Source organism: Camellia sinensis, chromosome 1 (assembly GCF_055761805.1).
Source record: "Camellia sinensis isolate YWXY chromosome 1, ASM5576180v1, whole genome shotgun sequence".
Classification (NCBI taxonomy): domain Eukaryota; kingdom Viridiplantae; phylum Streptophyta; class Magnoliopsida; order Ericales; family Theaceae; genus Camellia; species Camellia sinensis.
Window position 1 is genome coordinate 191,254,346 of NC_138961.1, and position 17,897 is coordinate 191,272,242.

Below are 17,897 nucleotides of genomic sequence, written 5' to 3' on the forward strand. Positions count from 1 at the left end.
ATTATGCTACGTTTATTTATAAAGAAAAAATAGTAAGAAGTAAAAGTAACAGAAAGTGAGAAAAATATTTTTTTTTTTGTAAACATTTGATTGCAATAAAAATTTGTCAAACAAAAATTATCAAGAATTTCTTAATTTTAATTATAGATTAACTCCTTACATGCACAAATTTAAATTTTCTCATTTTTTCTTTTAATTTTTACAATAAATTAAAAGCTTGGTTATCACAAACTCCACCTTAGGTTAGTTCCAAAAAAAATAAATAAATAACTCCACGCTTTGGTAAATGCCACACATTTCCCTTCAGGACCTGGTCATCATCTTAGGATCCTAAAATTAGTCGAGATGGGCACAAATTGACCCGGATACCTGATTATATATATAAATATATAGAGTAGCAATTCCCTTCAAAATTTGGCAACTTTCTGCAATAATACCAATTGTGATAGTGTTCAGATTGAATTAATTAGTCGAAACTGGGATTGGCATATATGTATTCCTCTCTTTAAAAAAAATTCACCCCATTACCATGGGAAAACTAGTTGCATTCACCATTTTAACATTCCTTCCTCAAGTTTTTGAACAAAGTCAGAAGACAGTTGATACCCTTGTACAAATCAGTAACATCACAAGTTCATAACCCAGAAACTAGTCCAAGTGCTAGGTATTCATACATGCAGTTTATCTTCCATTCAAGGGCTTGAGCTGATACAATCGACATGTGCTGACCTCAGTTTTCGTTTATGACTGACAACGTATATACCTAATTTATTCTTTGGTAACTGCATTCGTAATCCTCAAAACTCGGTGTCGAAGCAACCCACCATCACCTTCGAAACCATGGACCTTGCAAAAGGGATGTAGCTCAAGCTATACCTGTTAAATCACATGAAAGAAAGAAAGAATTATTTTATACCAAAATAAGAAAAATAGAACAGATGAAGTTTTACAAGAGACAGTCCAAGCAGTGACTTGGGCACCAGAGGTGGTAACTGGAGTGTCGCTGAAGGTCAAACGGGTGTCCAAAGGATGGTCAGCTGATTGGAGGGTGGCTGGAGGTCTATCAGCCAGCGGGGCCGGTCGCTAAAGGTGGCACCCGGCAGTGAGTGGTGGCCAGAGGTAGTAGGGGAGGAACGAGGGAATGAAAACTTATATTAAAAACAAAAGAAAATACTTTTTTGCAGCTCGAGTATATTAATTTTGCAAATAAATTAAAGGTAATAGTTTACCAACACCAGATAGATGAAGGCTAGAAATCGATGAATACTGTTCCTCCAGAATTGAGAAGTAATAGGTAAACAGGGTACAATATGAAGTTTCAATTGGAAATTTCAAGCTTAAAATTAGTAAGGAATGAAACAAGGGTATAGGTTCTTATGCATTACAAAGGAAACAGGCGCTTACATCCACCACCAGTGCTGACATAGACCATAGCAAGATTAAGAAAATTCTTGGCATCGCCTTGATGCAATCTAATAAAGTTTGATTATTTATCAAAAAGAAAATGAAAAATTAAAGCAGCAAAATTTGGAATTGGATGGTTTGAAGCAGGGACCAATTGGAACCCCTTGTATAATTAAGTTTTTTCTAACCTTATAAGTCTTATTTTATGATTAGATATAAATCTAGTCAGTCCTCCATATGTTTGTTTGGAATTTTGGAAATGAACTGTTGGGCTCGCCCATGGATCATATTAAGGGTCAAATTATGTTATTTCTATATGTTCTTTATTTGATTTAGATGAGTTTCAAAGAAGTCTTAGTCTCCAAATTTCGATATCATAGTGTTTTTCTAAGCACCTAAAAAACTATGCAACTCTTCTAATCAGTATAAGTAGTCCTTTTAGAGAATTTTACAAAGCTTTCAAAGCTCTATTATGAATTGTGTAATGCAATTCTAATCAATGGCATACGCAAAAACTAAAACATACACTTTTATAAGCATAAAAATTAAAAATATCATTAAACCCGCAAATAAAATTCTTAAATCAATATTAAGATAGACATGTAAAAAACAAAAAACAAGAAAAAAAAGGATTATATAGATAGTATCTCCATAGTCATGACTGTAGGCATACCCTGGGCGGAAAAAACTACTGTACACCCCTCAAAAAGGGTGCATACCATACACATCTCCACTCTTAGCCATTAGATTTTAAAAAATTGAATCTAAACCATTCATTTGGTTCATAACTAACACCGCTATTAGATTCATAACCAAAACCAACCACTATGGGTCATAACGAAACACAATTATGGATCATAATAACCAAAAACCACTAGTTTCATACCCCATTTTGAGCCCATTTTGATTTGATACTTCCCATCACAACCACTTCAAGCCACAACAGGTCATAACTAAAAACCACTAAAATTGGAACTAGGTGAATGAGACTTGAGACTCGAAATTGTTTTGTGGGGGCTATCCCTTTGCAATTTACAGACCAAGAAACCAAAACACTACAAATTAATGGAATTTTTTTTTACCTTAGCCGGGCCCTAGCCCACATTATGTGCTCTAATTCTCCTATCAACACTACCTTGCTAGCCTATTGTCTCTCCATCTCTCTTTCACCCTGTTGCTTAATTTGAAGTTTGAACCACAAGATTTGAATTGTGACTGGATCTAACAAAAAAGCTAAATATAATTTCTATAACAGTTGAAATGATCCATTAAGTAAAATTACATGATGTGAGGATCACATGCATATGTTTCCTGTATGTGCAATGCTGCACCATTGATAAAAGCGTTGAACCGAAGTCCAAACAGAGTTTTAGAAGCTAGAAAGTGTCATTTCATCGACTCTAAGCACTAGAAATGCAAATAGACTCAAACCTTGACAGCCAAAGTCATTTGTCCACAATTTTTTTAGTAATTTCCAAATAATGTTTGACAACCAAGAGTAGAGTCACAAATTGCAACATTTTCCAAATGCAAAAGGTAAGATAGGACATGGGCACATCTCAGATCTCATGTATATGACATTGAAATATTGAGTACATAAACCAAATTTGTGAGGTCTGCTTTTATAAAAACAAGGAGAAATTGGAAAGAGAGACAACAAAATGGTCACAACAGTTTTGACCAGTTCATAAATTGGTCAGACTAATATAACAAAAACACTTGGGCCTATCTTGTATTGCTTTTGAAGACTACTTTTTGTTGTTGAAAATCAATACCAAAATAAAAATGGCACAGGAAATGAAATGGAAGAGTGCTTTTTACAACTATTTTTGAAATTTTCCTGCAAAGGGGACTCTTTTGGGAAACCAAAAAAAACAATCATTTTGCATTATATTTCATTGTCTTCATTTTCAAACCTTCAAAAACTTCAAATGAAAAAGTTTCTTAAAAAGGTTCAAGATGGGCCCTAAATTACATTGTAATCTTCTAAAAAGAAGTCTATTTTTTAAGGAGTGTAAGAAGTTCAGTCTTGAACAACAGTAGTGACAATGCACACTTCCTTACTAGAATTGTTGAGCATAGTGAGTGAGATCTGAATGATCAACCTGGAGGAACGTAACCAATACGATGAACAAGGGAATACGATACCACACTTGCTTTTGTACCATGATAATCTCACTCGGCATAAATTTGATGCTTGCAAAGCAACACAATCTTGTTCCAATGATTATGAACTTAGCCTCTCCAGAAAGCCAATCCCCACAGCTGGGTCCCTCAGCTAGGAGAGGATAGGGTGCTCTCAGATTTTCCAAGACAATATCTTCCCTGCACCACTGATACCTGACACACCAATGACAGGCTGCTCTTGATCTTTCTCAATAGACATAGTGAACCAGGCGTACTACTTCCCAACCTTCTGTCAACCTTGACTCTCTTATGAATTTTTGCTAATTCCCATTACTTATTTTTCTAAGAAGCCCTCCATAGGACAACCCACAAGCACTCGCTTTCTATTTAGTGTCCTGTGTGGCCCAGAAAGCCCTAGTTCGTCCTTAACAAGCAAAGCTAATGCGACCTCCGGCCCGTATAGGGGGCCCCCCTCCTTTTTAAGGCTTTGAAATCACTAGCTGACTTAGGAATTACTATCTATCTTCAATTCAATTAGGACCAGCATCTAACTTGAGTATTAAATGAGTCCACCTATCCTCAAAACTTAAATAAATGAAGTTTGACATTTTCTTGGAAAAAACCTAATCAAATACTTTCAAAGTTAGAAGAAAGAAGGAATCATTCGATTTCCTGGATAAAAATATATGTCGTTTGCTATTTTCTTGGAAAAGATCTGATATATTTTAGTTCTCTCATTATTATTTAGATTGTTCGTGATGCATTCAGTTTTTCTACATCAATTTGGCATAAAAATGGCATGTCAGGCAAGACAGAACCATTTGATCTCCGCATGGTTTCTAAGATGTCTCATTAATGAAAAATGATAACTTGCAATAATAAACGCCTTTGGTCTCTGTGCTGATCACAGAATCCAACAGAATAGGAAATAAGTGCACTCTGTTTGTGGCAAAAACAATACATGCAAGCCAGTCAAAAGCTGCTCATACATAATCAACCTCATAATAAAGAAAGGCACCTAATGAAGAGATACATGAGCAATTTGACATACCAAACAAGTGCACCAAACTCCAATATGATTGCCAAAATTGTCAATAGCTTGTTATGAACCTGCTCAATGCAATCAATGAGAAATGATGTAACATTTGAAACCAAAAAGTATCCTTCAGCTTGTAAATATGGAGGGGACGAAGGTGTTTAACGAAACAAAAAGAATGAAAGACTCACATAGAGAGCACAAAAGAGGGCAATTATCATGCTTGCAATGAATATAGCCGTTGCATAAATACGGACAGGGTCAAGCATCATTGTCACTTGCCGTTTGGGGCCTATGAGAAATGCTGTGCTGCCATACAAAAGACTCCAACTTAGGATCTGAAATACAAAGAACTGCAAAAACTGAGAAATTTTATGAAGGGCATCAAAAAATTATAAATAAATACAGCAATTTTAATTTCTGATTAGGAGCAAAATAAAAACAACATCAAAACTCAGTATGTAAATCAAGTTCTAGACAAGATAACACCCTGGTAGAGCTTCTAAAATTTTAGTGAGGTACCAAGACGAGTAAAAGGAGAAGAAAGGTGTGGAATACAACACCATTGTATTTGATGTGGTGTTTGTGAGGGTAAAGGAATCAGAGATCTTTTGAGAGGGTGGAGCATTCAGTACATATTGTAAAGAGTAATTTTTTGAACTTAGTATAGTAGGGTGATGAAGAGGGTGAGTACTTTATTTGATTCTTTTTTTGGAATTTCTTGACTCTATGGAATCTTAAAGAGATTTACAAGAGGATCTCCTTTGTTTTCTTTTGTATTGGGTGGTGCCCCTCGGCACCTTTTTTATTATTTTTATGCAACAAAAAACTATATTGAGGTAACAAATAGTTACTTCCAAAAATTATATCAAAACCATAACCTTTACCAAGTTTATATCTACATCCTATCATACCAAAACATCTTTTTCTTTTCCTTTTCTTCTTGATCTAATATCATATCACTACTTCAAATGATTAATTTAATTCTCTAACAGTTTTTGCCAAGACACTATCAGTGTTAAGCTTATTGATTTCCTGGTTCTTTTTTTCTTTTCACATTTTATATTAAGATCATGTGCTACCAAATTTTTATCATTTAATACTAGACCTAGCCCTGCCAAATTATTTTTTTCTTATTTCTTTAATCCAATATTTCATACTTAATATTATCAATTTAATCCTTCAAAGAAATTTTCCTGCATAACATCAATTTTTAAGCATTTTTTTTTTTTCCATCTTATAACAGGGGTCACTAGTTCGATGGGTAAAACACAGCTTAACGTTGTGGGTTCAAACCTGACGCCAGCCACTTTGTTCAATAATGCCAAAGATTAGGTTTATACCCAGTCTACCCCCTATCTAATGGGAACTAAATTGGGCTTACCTTCTACATTAATGTTGGATTCTAAGAGTCTCTCTCTCTCTCTCTCTCTCTCTATATATATATATATATATTTATCTTTAAGTTAATATTAACTTATATATAGAACGATTAAAAATGTAGGAAGGAAAATTTTGTTTCTACAATATATATAACTTTCAAAAAATTATGATTTGTAGGTAATTGTTACTTTTTTTTTTTTTTTTTTTTTTTTGTGGGTATTAAGAGGGTTTAGCACAAGAAGCATTGAAGTCTTTATTAAAAATATATATATATATATATATATAAAGAACTAAGAATAAATAAACAAAGATGATAAACTAAGTCTACATTTTTAAATTTAAAAAATAAATAAATAATAAACCATTCAATTTTTTTTTTTTACTTACCCTAAAAAATTATGTGTGTGTGTGTGTGTTTTAAATGATATCTAACACATGATAAATGAAGTCTGTTATATATTAAAAAAATATGTTTAGCAATGGTTTCCTTTAATCTAGTTAGCATTTGTTATTTATCGTTTTTCTTGGTAAACTATAACTACAATCTAATTAGTAGTTTATCATTGAATTGCAATCCTCCCTGTGCCCATAAATCTCTAAACCATAACCCTAGGGTTTTAAATTCTACCTCATCTCCAAACGGGAGAAATAGGAGACATATCTTAACAGGATGGCTAGCCCCAAGTAATTCATATAATTAATTTGATATAAACATTCAAGTATTGAGAAAAATGAAGGAAATGAGGACATGTTTACCATGTTTATCAGGGATTTAATTACACTGTCTCTGACATACTTTTCTCCCTCTCTAATGTGGTTAATCTTCTTATTAGCAGCTTTTACAAATAATAATTTACTTATTAAAAAATAGTTTTTGCACAAAAGATAAAGAAATTATTTAATTTATTGGTTCTTCTTCTTAATATAAATTTCCTTTATGGCATGCATCAGTAGTTCACTACTTGTTGTAATTTTTTAATAGAGCTAGTCCCCCAAAAGATAAAACTAGGGGCTGTGAACAGTTATAAAATGGCACTGTGACAATGCTCTCACACCTATAATAGTCTTGGTCAATGATAATTTGAATAATTACTAGTAGGGAGAAGTGCTTCAGTACAAACTAAAGGCACTACAACTTGCCAAGGAAACGATCAAAAAAAATAGGAAAACAAGTCAAGGCTGTGAGAAAGCATAGGATACTTACCCGCTGAACAATATGAACACATAAGGATTAATGAATGAATCCAAACTTCAATAAAGAATCCCAAAAATTCAATAGAAATCTAAATAACTAAAAACTATAAATCTCTTTACAGGGAATAATGACAAGAAGCATACTAATATACAAATCTAAGCACAAACCTCCCAAGTGAGAGCAAATTGCCGAAGGTAAAGGTTATTCCAAACTTGATTGGATTCAAGAACACAAGCATAGACTGCAAAATATCAAAGAGGAAAAGATTAGATTAGTTTTCATTGTAGGCATACAATAACATAACCATGTGAGACATGAAATAGGACGTGTTAAATACTACAAGCCTAGAAAATTGAAATCAAGAACTACAGTTTAAAGTAAATCACATACCAAAAATAAATATATATTCAAGTAAATCACAAAAGACAAGAAGTGGCAAATGTAATGGACCCAAAAACAAGAACAACATATTTGAAAGTGTCCTTGAGGGTGGGTAAATAAGACAACTTAAAATTTTGAAATTTCTTGTACTAAAATTGGCCCTTGTTTCCAACCTTGGCCTTTATCAAATTATCCAATGTCATTTCAACTACTTATCTAATTCACTTAGCTTTTGATAAATTTTTTAAGTCCTCTTATTTACAATGCGAATGCTGTAGGATACGACATCAAATATTTTTGTAACATCCTGTGTGTTGCACTTTATATTGTGAAGATTGCCTAGTTCAAACCAGGATGCAAAGCTCTTCTCATCTCTTCTTCTTCACTTAGCTCAATTTATTGAACCATGATACTTCGGGTAAATTCAATATTTAGTTAAATACCTTAATAAACTCAACCAATATCCTATTTGGTTCAAGGCACACGCTAAACTCTATAGCATGAACTTCTTAGTTTGGCTAATTTTAAGGTATTCAAATGTAAGCCACCTTGCAATGTTAGCTGTAGGTACATGTATATTGATTTCTTTTGTGGTGACCGTCTTCGGATCTCTCTTTCTGGAATGCTCCCTCCAAATCACCCTCTCTAGATCACTCTCCCTGGATTGCCTTACCTTGGCTTAGCTAAGATCTACCACAGCGAGAGATCGCATAAGCTGATTTCAAATTGATTAACGATCCTTATGATTTCACCAAGGACTTGATACGAAAGATCGCTTGGCCAAGATCTCTAATAAGGTTAGATCGATCGCAAGGTGCGATCGGCTATAGTTATCCATCTCCAATGATCCGCCATCCATATGACACTTAGAAGTCAAAACAAGTTACATAGGTTGGAAGCAGGGCCTAGGATCTCCGCACAGAAACATTGGAAGATTGTGGATTGGAGGCTAGAGTTTAATGGATTTTCAAGGTTGCTTAACCACCCCTTTGAGGTGGTCTCCCCTTAACCATCCTCAGAGAAAGAGAGAGAAAGAAAGGGGGGAGGGGTGGCATTGACCAAGACATCTAATACCTCTAACACACTAAGGTAAGAAAGCTTCACACTTTCTCAAGCAAAGACGGTACATGTGGTAGGAAATCGAAATCCCCAAGATAGAAGATATCAGGCAGGAGATCCCCAATTGTCACACCAAGGGGATTAGGCCACCTGTCCCCCCAACCTTCCTGGGCTCCTCCAGATGCATAGAACACAAACTGTTCATCCCTTTCTCTAGTAAAAGTCTGAGGCTCTCTCCACTACCATCTTGTCTTTCTTTGGGCTGCCTTTGGTTCTCTCCTGCACCTCCAATGGTCCTTTGCTAGCTGAGCACCTACCATCTTCTCAAATCACCTTGTTCCAGCCATCCCAAATACCATCTTCCACATTAAAAAATTATGTAAGCAATTATTCAATCATCAACAGAATATTACAATTTTGTCAACGGTGGTTCACAACCATACATTCACCTCATATAAGCCAGATAAGTAAAATAAGGTACAAGAAATTTTTTAAAAAAAAGGATTAATACCAACATTTATAGTGGTTCGACACAACCCTTGTACCTATATCCACTCATGATTCCTCACTGGCATGGCTCCAATATTATAAAATGGGCTTTCACTAAGGTCACCCAAAATCTTTACAACCACTTACTTTGCAAAGGGTTTTCACTAGGATCACCTACCAACCTTTTCCACAATTACTACTCTCTCAAATATAACAGTAAACAAGGTTTTCTCAACTCACCTAAACCTGACAACCACTAAACACAATCCTAAACACTTCAACAGGGATGCTCATCTAGAGCTCCTATGGTGTCTCTGTGTGTGACTAGAGTATAGGGGTGTGATAGAATGAGAAATTATACCTTGCACTAGACAAGAACTCAAAGATTAAGTCAAACCAAGTGTTGAAGGTCACACAACAACACACACACACACACACACACAAAAGGTGGGAAACCTCTGTAAGATGTGATCTAGAGTGTATAGAGATGGTAGAACACTCAACAATCATTATAATTAAGTGCTAATTTTATTTATTATGCAATTGTTTGGTGATATGAACTATTAATAAAAACATTATTTGAAATGCAGTTGATTTTTAAATAGATATAATTAGTTTTGCATATGATTAATGCAAAAAAAATCACTTGATAAATGTCTATACTCATATATGTATATTGACACCTTTATGGGACTCTTGCTCTCAAGATATTTTTACAAATGGGCGCTCAAACTCCCACTTAACTAATTGATCACTTGATGCTTAGATTTGCCTGTTCTTTGATTTAGTAGTCTAAGTGACTGGTTAGCAGTGGTTAAGTTTAATACCATCACTAGTTACACCAGGGTCAACTCAAACTGTTAAAATAAGAATGGACATGCAAACAACAAAATCCTCATCACTTCTAAGCCGTAATATTGGGGTTTCAAGTGCTCGGCAGAAAGAGTTTTTCTATACTACCAAAGAGATAATTCACTATTCAAACTAGGAACCCAAGGTAACTCCTATGCAACATTTAGGCAAAGCACAAAGAGAATTGCAGAGAAAAAATTCGTGATAACTACAATTAACATAAAAGAATGATTTAGTATTCAATGTTTGAACGTACCAAGAGTGTAAAAGTTAAACCAGCAACGAAGCATATGGCAAACCCTTGAAGCCTCTGTTTAACATGTGTGAGTGAGAGAGAGATCAATTAATCAAAACACAAAAGGATCTTAGAGTGAAATCTGTCTTAACAGTATAAACAAAGTATAACTAAATCTTAAGTGAAACTTATAATTCAACACAAGCACCACAGTTTAACAAATAATGAAAACTAAATGCAGTTCCAAGTCATTGCTAGCTGAAACTGAGCCTGGAACCCAATTTCCATGCAATTATTCAACCAATTGAGCTATACTATGGCACTGGCACATAAACCTTCATTTTCAAGTTGAGTGAAAAACTTCAGGTAACGACATTACATAAAGAGTCACAAATTTTAATATCTTTTATGTGGCCAATGACAATAGTCCTTCAAAACCACTTATTTCCCAGCACACAACAACAATAATTTTTTTTTCCCTGTATTAAAACTTCAAATTTAGCTCCTTCAAATGACTCTTGTCAAACATGAAACATCTTCCACATCCTACTACTAATAAACCAATAATCATGATTTATTTTCCAATTTTTTAAATATTTCACATGACCTCCGATCTATTGAAGCTTTGAAAACAGTAATCGATATTCATGCTATTCAAATCAGAATCACAATACTTAACTTTGTTCTTATTTTCCCTTTTTTTCTGGTTGCTTTTTTAATGTGCAGAGATGGAAGCAACTTATGTATTCAATAATCTTATGCATAGTGCACATATATCAATAACTTGTGATCGGAAAATTCTTGTTTGCTTTTCCAACTAAAAATGAATTGCATTTGTATTCATAACCTACAAGGCTACGAATTCTCCCAACTAGGGGCAGGTGGCCATGTAATGTTCAAAATTGTTTTTGGAACTTGACATACAATTGCTTTTTAAAAATCCATAAAATCTCTATTAACTTTTCTATTTTGGTACACTTATTGGAGAAGGTTAAGGGATTCTATTTTGTCAATGCTTATATGAACTCCACTCTTTTTCTTTGTTTGGTGTACCTACTTGAGCTGGATGAAAGGAAACCTTCATGCCCAGAGTCTTAAACTATGGACCCAGACTACACTTAAGTGTTCTTCTATGTTATATCTTTCTCTCAAATAACTCTTCTGATTTGGTGTGCTATGCTGAGGAATTTAAGGGACTATTTTTGTCAATTTCCTTACGACTCTCCTGCTTTTGTTTTTGTTTTAATTCTCTTTGAATATTTTCTCTAAAAAGTTTTATAGGCGTATGGCACATTCTTGTATTTGAAAGGGAGAAAAGTTCTATACTTGTCACCTACGGGCACTACAAGAAAAAGCAGTTTTAGCGACTAAAAATATAAATTTCGTCGCTGAAAGTAGGACAATTGGCGACTAAAATTGAATTAGTAGCCAAAAGTGAAGACTTTTGGCGACTAAAACAGTTTAGTAGCCAAATGTGTAGTTATTGGCGACTAAAAATCAGTTTAGTCGCCGATTATATGGGTTTTAGCGACTAAAACAATTTTAGTAGCCAAAAGTGAAGGTTTTTGGCGACTAAAAAAATTTAGTAGCCAAAAATATAGGTTTTGGCGACTAAAAAATAGTTTAGTCGCCGATTATAGGTGTTTTACCGACAAACAAAAAAAATTGTAGCCAAAAGTAAAGGTTTTTGGCTACTAAAAACAATTTAGTAGCTAAAAGTGGACAATTGGCGACTAAAATTCAGTTTAGTCGGCAAAAGTGGAGGTTTTGGCGACTAAAAATAAGTTTAGTCGCGGAAAATGGTTATTTTTAGGCAGAAATTAATTTTTTTAGCGACTAAATTATTGGTAGTAGTCAAAACTAAGGTTTTTGGCGACTAAAAAAAAATTTAGTCACCAAAAGTGGCTTCCTTTTTTTTTAATAAATAATTTATTTTTTACATAAATTATATTGAATAAAAATAATTATGTTTATATATATAGTTTTATATTAATACGAGTCAATATACTATATAAATAATATATTTTGCATATATATTCATGTGGTATTATTGTGGCATAGTGTAGAGAGTGTGTTGGTAAAGGTTTAGAATGTGGGAGGTTGGTGGGTTCAAAACTTGGGAAGAGCAGAGGGTAATTTTTTTTTTTTTTTTTTTTTTGAAATAAGCTTTTGGCGACTAAAATGGGTGGTCACCAAAAACTTCAGTATTGGCGACGAAAAAAATAGTCGGCAAATGTATAAATTAAAAAAAAAATAATTCACTATTGGCGACTAAAAATTTAGTCGCCAAATGTATAATTTAAAAAATATAAATGAGCTTTGGCGACAAAAATTTTAGTCGCTACAGACTTGGTTTTTGGCGACTAAAAGTTTTTTAGTCGCCAATACCTCCGGCGACCATGTATTCGCGACAAAACTGGCGACTAAAATATTTAGTTGGGGAAAGTGAAAAGTCAACTTTTGGCGACTAAAAATTTAATCGCCAAATGTGCTTTTTCTTGTAGTGGGGCTGTATGGAAAATTCCACAAACATGAATGAGGCTCCTTATAGCATTTGCTTCAAAGACTAACCATTAACCAACAAATTTTTTCCTTCTTTGTTTCTTTCGGTAGTAACCATCAATCAAGTAGCCAAGTGCAGGCACAAAGTCAACTTTTCGCATCGACATTCATATTCATCCCATGCCTTTTTACAAAACAATCTAAGTTTCCGAGACGGTCATTTTTATTATCACCTGACCAACTAGGTTATAGGATTTCCTAAACAAGCAATGCCTTCATGTATACACGATACATCTCAATTTACATATTGCAACAACAGTTCATATCATTTACGCATTTTCTCCACTACATAGCAACATAAACACAGCAGAAATTGAAGAATTTAACTTCACTGAAATTCAAGAATGGCCACTTTGGGTACGTAACAGCACTAACCTAATATCTACCTTTTCTCTTCATAAATTTAACATTTCTGTACAAGTAAAAACATTCATACGAGAATTTCAAAGAGCCAGCAAGATATAAAATCCATTATTCAAATTATATAAAACTCTCAAATCAATTCATGAAATCTAGAGAAAAAAAAAAAGTAACAATACATTGAATTAAACATTATACTCCTTGAATGAGCTACGCTAAATCCATTCATTTCAAATTCATAAATGCAAACACAACCCAAGTTTTGTTTCTGAACTGCTGTCCTACCCATTAGGCCCAATTACTCAACAAGCTGTGAACAAGTCAACCCACCTGGGTGGCAATCTCAAAAAACCGATCGACTGTCTCTGGACAATTTTTGGTGAAATTTCAATTCAATTGAAGTTTTATAAAAAAATTCAAATCAGTGGTAAACTTCACAAATTTTAATAATTAAAGTCTCAAACTTTTTCATGAATATGTAATTATTTTGTGAAATTTCAAGCAGCAACTGAAAATTGCAGATGAACACACATTCTTGGTCTTCCTAAAACCTAAACAAGTTAGCTTGATATGAACAATCATTGAGTGGTTTGAGATCAGAGTCACAAACAAGAAGAAAATTTGACAAATTGAAGAAAGAAATTGACATAAATAATAAATGTGGGTGTAAAAATATACCTGAGTGGTAGACAAAGTGCAATTACGGTTGAAGTCGTCGACGAAGGAAAAAGAGCTCTCGTCTTGAGGTGGTTGTTCATCGTCCACCTCCATACCCACCAGAATCTTTACCTTCTCGAATGCCTGATTCATTTTCTCCATCTTCCCACCACCACACACTGATTACTTCCACAACCTCTCTCTCTCTCTCTCTGTATACAGACAGATCTGAGTGATCGCTACAACTTACCAATCGATCGATTATTAGAAAGCGGATGAAGAATTTGCTTCAAAGTTCAATCAAAATTATTGTTTATATCCAGTAGGGAAGCCCTCTACTTCACGAATATCTGGAAAATATATTAATTTTGGGGTTTTGAGTTTTTAAATAACATATTTTAGTTTTCAAAATATATATATATATATATATATAGATATATACCATGTTTTGAAGGAAGTTTCTTAGAGATTTTTTATTGATAAATTCTATTTAGGAATATTCTAACCCAATAAGTTCAAGAAAGAAATTTAGGCCTCGTTTGGGAACTTTTAATTTTAGTTAAAAAGTCAAAAAATTACTAAATTAGTCAAAAAGCCAACAACTCATACCAAAAAGTCAAATATTCTCTTTTCTCTCTACTTTCTGCACATCTTTTTGTAAAAAGTCAAAAGTTATCCCAAACATATTAGTTTTTTTAGCTCATATTTTAGTTAACTAGCCAAAAAGTTACTAAATTAGCATGTTCCCAAACGAAGCCTAAGAACCTAGTTAGTCCCATATGTTTGTACTTTTATTCCATGAGATCCTTTTTTCCTAATTTTATATTTTTTTAGGACTATTATACCCTTATATGTTATGTTGATACGTAATATATATAAAAAAAGGGAAATACATGTCTCTGTTTTGTTTGTTAGTGTTGTTCACATTGATGGATCTGATTCAGTTAATCAATGTCGATTATTTATGGTAAGGTTCCATTATGGTAGGATTTCGGTGTAGTGGAGAGAAGACGATGACGGGTTTCTGTGCAGTGGGAGAGAAAAAGACGACGACGCCGGGTTTCTGTCCATAAGCGTGTTCGTTTTCGTAGTTTGGCGTTTGTGTGTGCTCTGGTTTGTTACATAATTGTTTGAGACCAGTCGTTGATCGAAGGTGGAGAACGATTACAGAATTTCTTTCTCAAGGTTAGTATCATTTTGTTTATGAATGCATGTTCATTTATGTAAATGATTGCATGCCCTGTTTTTGAATCATGACATTTTCTTAAATACATTGGTAATACAAGTGTATGTTTGATGAATGAGGTTCTGATTTTTTACTGGTAATGCATGTATATTTTTGTTAGTTTGCTCATATGGGTTCGTCCATAGGTGTAATTCAAAAAAAAAAAAATTAATAATTTTTGGGTTCGAAGATTGTCTTCTTCCATTGTTGTGATTCAAAACTTAATTTTTTGCCATTGTTGTAATTCCAGCAGAAAATCAAAGAGAGAGAGTAGGATTTGAATCAAATGGAGTGAGCGAATTCAAAACTCAATTTTGTATCCAGTCGATTTTGTTACAAACTTATTCTTTAAATGTGCATTTGGTTTGATTTGGATTAGATTGGTGTAATAGTGGAATTGCTTGGGTTGTTATTGATAGTGATAATGATGAAGATGAAGATGTGAGCGATGGTTTTTTATTTTTTGAAAGATTGAGATTTGTCAAATTTCTAATTCTGTTGCTGCCATTATTTTTGGTTTTTGTTAATCTTATCGCGTCATTAATCAGTGTTAATATTCACATTATCTATAACGAAAATTTGTCATTTGTGTTGTCAATTAGTGTGGATATTCACACATCCATATAATATTGAATAGTGTATATATTAACATTATGTTCAGAATGTAATTATTGACATTATGTTCAGAATGTGTATATTGACATTGACGTCACTCAATAACAAGTGAAACAATAAGATGTTATTATTTACAACATACCTACAAGAATTCAGATGTAACCAAAATAGGGTTGACAACCATCCAAAGTTTGGTCTATAATTATTTCATGACCATCAACAACCAACAACACCAACAAGTTTGACATTGGCACAAGGGAGAAGATAATGAGTGTTTTACAAAATAATAACACATGACAATTTAACACAAATAAGTCGTTACCAATATTTGACAATCTGATGCAAATATTGACATTATGTATAATGGGATTCACATTGAACCAAAAGAGGATTGGCAACCATCAAAGATTAGGGGCTCTAATTTTTCATAACCATCAACAAGCAATAATACCAACAGCTCCGTAAATATTTACATCATATTCCATTAATGTCAGAAGGTGAATATTGACATTATGTTCATAATGTGAATATTGCCATTGATGTCATAATGTGCATATTGATATTATGTTCAGAATGTGCATGTTGACATTGATGTTAATCAATAACAAGTAAAACAATATAATGTTATTATTTACAGCATGCATACAAGAATTCACATGTAACCAAATCAGGGTTGGTAACCATCTAAAGTTTGGCCTATAATTATTTCATGACCATCAACAACAAACAACACCAACAAGTCTGACATTGACACAAGGGGGGAGATAATGAGTGTGTTACAAAACAATAACACATGACAATTTAAGACAAACAAGTCATTACCAATATTTAACAATCTGATGTTAATATTGATATTATATATAATGGCATTCACATTGACCCAAAAGAGAATTGACAACCATAATGTAAATATTGCTTTTGATGTTCATAATGTGAATCTTGTCATTGATGTCACAATGTGAATATTCAAATCATATTCTATCATATTTTTGGGTGAAGATTGGGGGTTCTATGGATATCAACAATCAACAATACCAATACTGATAGAGGGGAAAAACTAGAGAGTTCATTACCAAATCACAACCACAGACAACATTAATAACAAATTAATGTAATATTCAACAAAAAAATGAAAATCAGCAACTTGGACAAATAGTGAAAATAGGGAGTTCATTCTAAAATCAAATCCAAAAACAATAATAATAATGTAAATATATACATTTGTGATTACATTATGTTATCATTGACTGAAAAACAGAGGGATGGAAAGGAATGTAAATATATAAATTGGTGATTACATTAGAAGTTAAATATCTACATTATATTCATAATGTGAATATTGACATTAAAGTAGATATTTACATCAATGTGGATATTTACACCATATTCACATCATATTTGATCACTTTGTAAATATTGTACAGATTATATATAGTGGAATACACATTGAACCAAACGAGGGTTGACAACCATCCAAAATTAGGTGCTCTAATTACTTTATAACCATCAACACGCAACAATAACAACAACTCTGTAAATATTTACATCATATTCCATTGATGTTAGAAGTTGAATATCTACATTATATTCATAATGTGAATATTGACATTGAAGTAGATATTTACATCAATGTGAATATTTATACCATATTCACATAATATTTGATCACCTTTTAAATATTGTACAGATTATGTATAATGGAATACACATTGAACTAAAACATCCAAGATTAAGGGCTCTAATTGCTTTATAACCATCAACACGCAACAATACCAACTCTGTAAATATTTACATCATATTCCATTGATGTTAGAAGTTAAATATCTACATTATATTCATAATGTGAATATTGACATTGAAGTAGATATTTACATCAATATTAATATTTACCCCATATTCACATCATAGTTGATCACCCTGTAAATGTTGTACAGTTGTCAATATGATGTTTACATCATATTCTATCATATTTCAATTTGGGGGGAAATTAGGGATTCTATGGACATCAACAATCAGCAGTACAAACATTGACAAAGGGAAAAGAACAGAGAGTGAAAATAAAGGGTCCATTACAAAATAAATCCAAAAACAACAATAATAACAAGGGCAATGTAAACATATACATTTGTGATTAGATTATATTATCATTGTCTGAAAAACAGAGGATGGAAGGATGGTGCTTACCTTTGGTCCTCATTGTGGGTAGGATATATAAATCAACGGCCGGTAGAACCTAGGAAGAACAAACCCCAATCCTTTCGATGTAAACCTTCGCAGTGGTGCGTTGATGTAGAATAGCAGTGGCCGGCGATGGTTA

At 33.2% G+C, this 17,897-nt stretch overlaps 1 protein-coding gene across 1 annotated transcript; it reads right to left on the bottom strand.

Moving 5' to 3' along the window:
* Positions 1-539: 539 nt before the first annotated feature.
* LOC114256454 (Got1/Sft2-like vescicle transport protein family) lies at positions 540-14,140 on the bottom strand. The gene is made up of 6 exons (XM_028196098.2): positions 13,762-14,140; positions 10,183-10,236; positions 7,313-7,386; positions 4,759-4,876; positions 4,583-4,641; positions 540-876 (listed from the first exon to the last, which is right to left on the bottom strand). The coding sequence occupies exons 1-6, from the start codon at positions 13,900-13,902 to the stop codon at positions 798-800; spliced, it is 525 nt and encodes a 174-aa protein (XP_028051899.1). The 5' UTR covers positions 13,903-14,140; the 3' UTR covers positions 540-797.
* Positions 14,141-17,897: the final 3,757 nt, after the last annotated feature.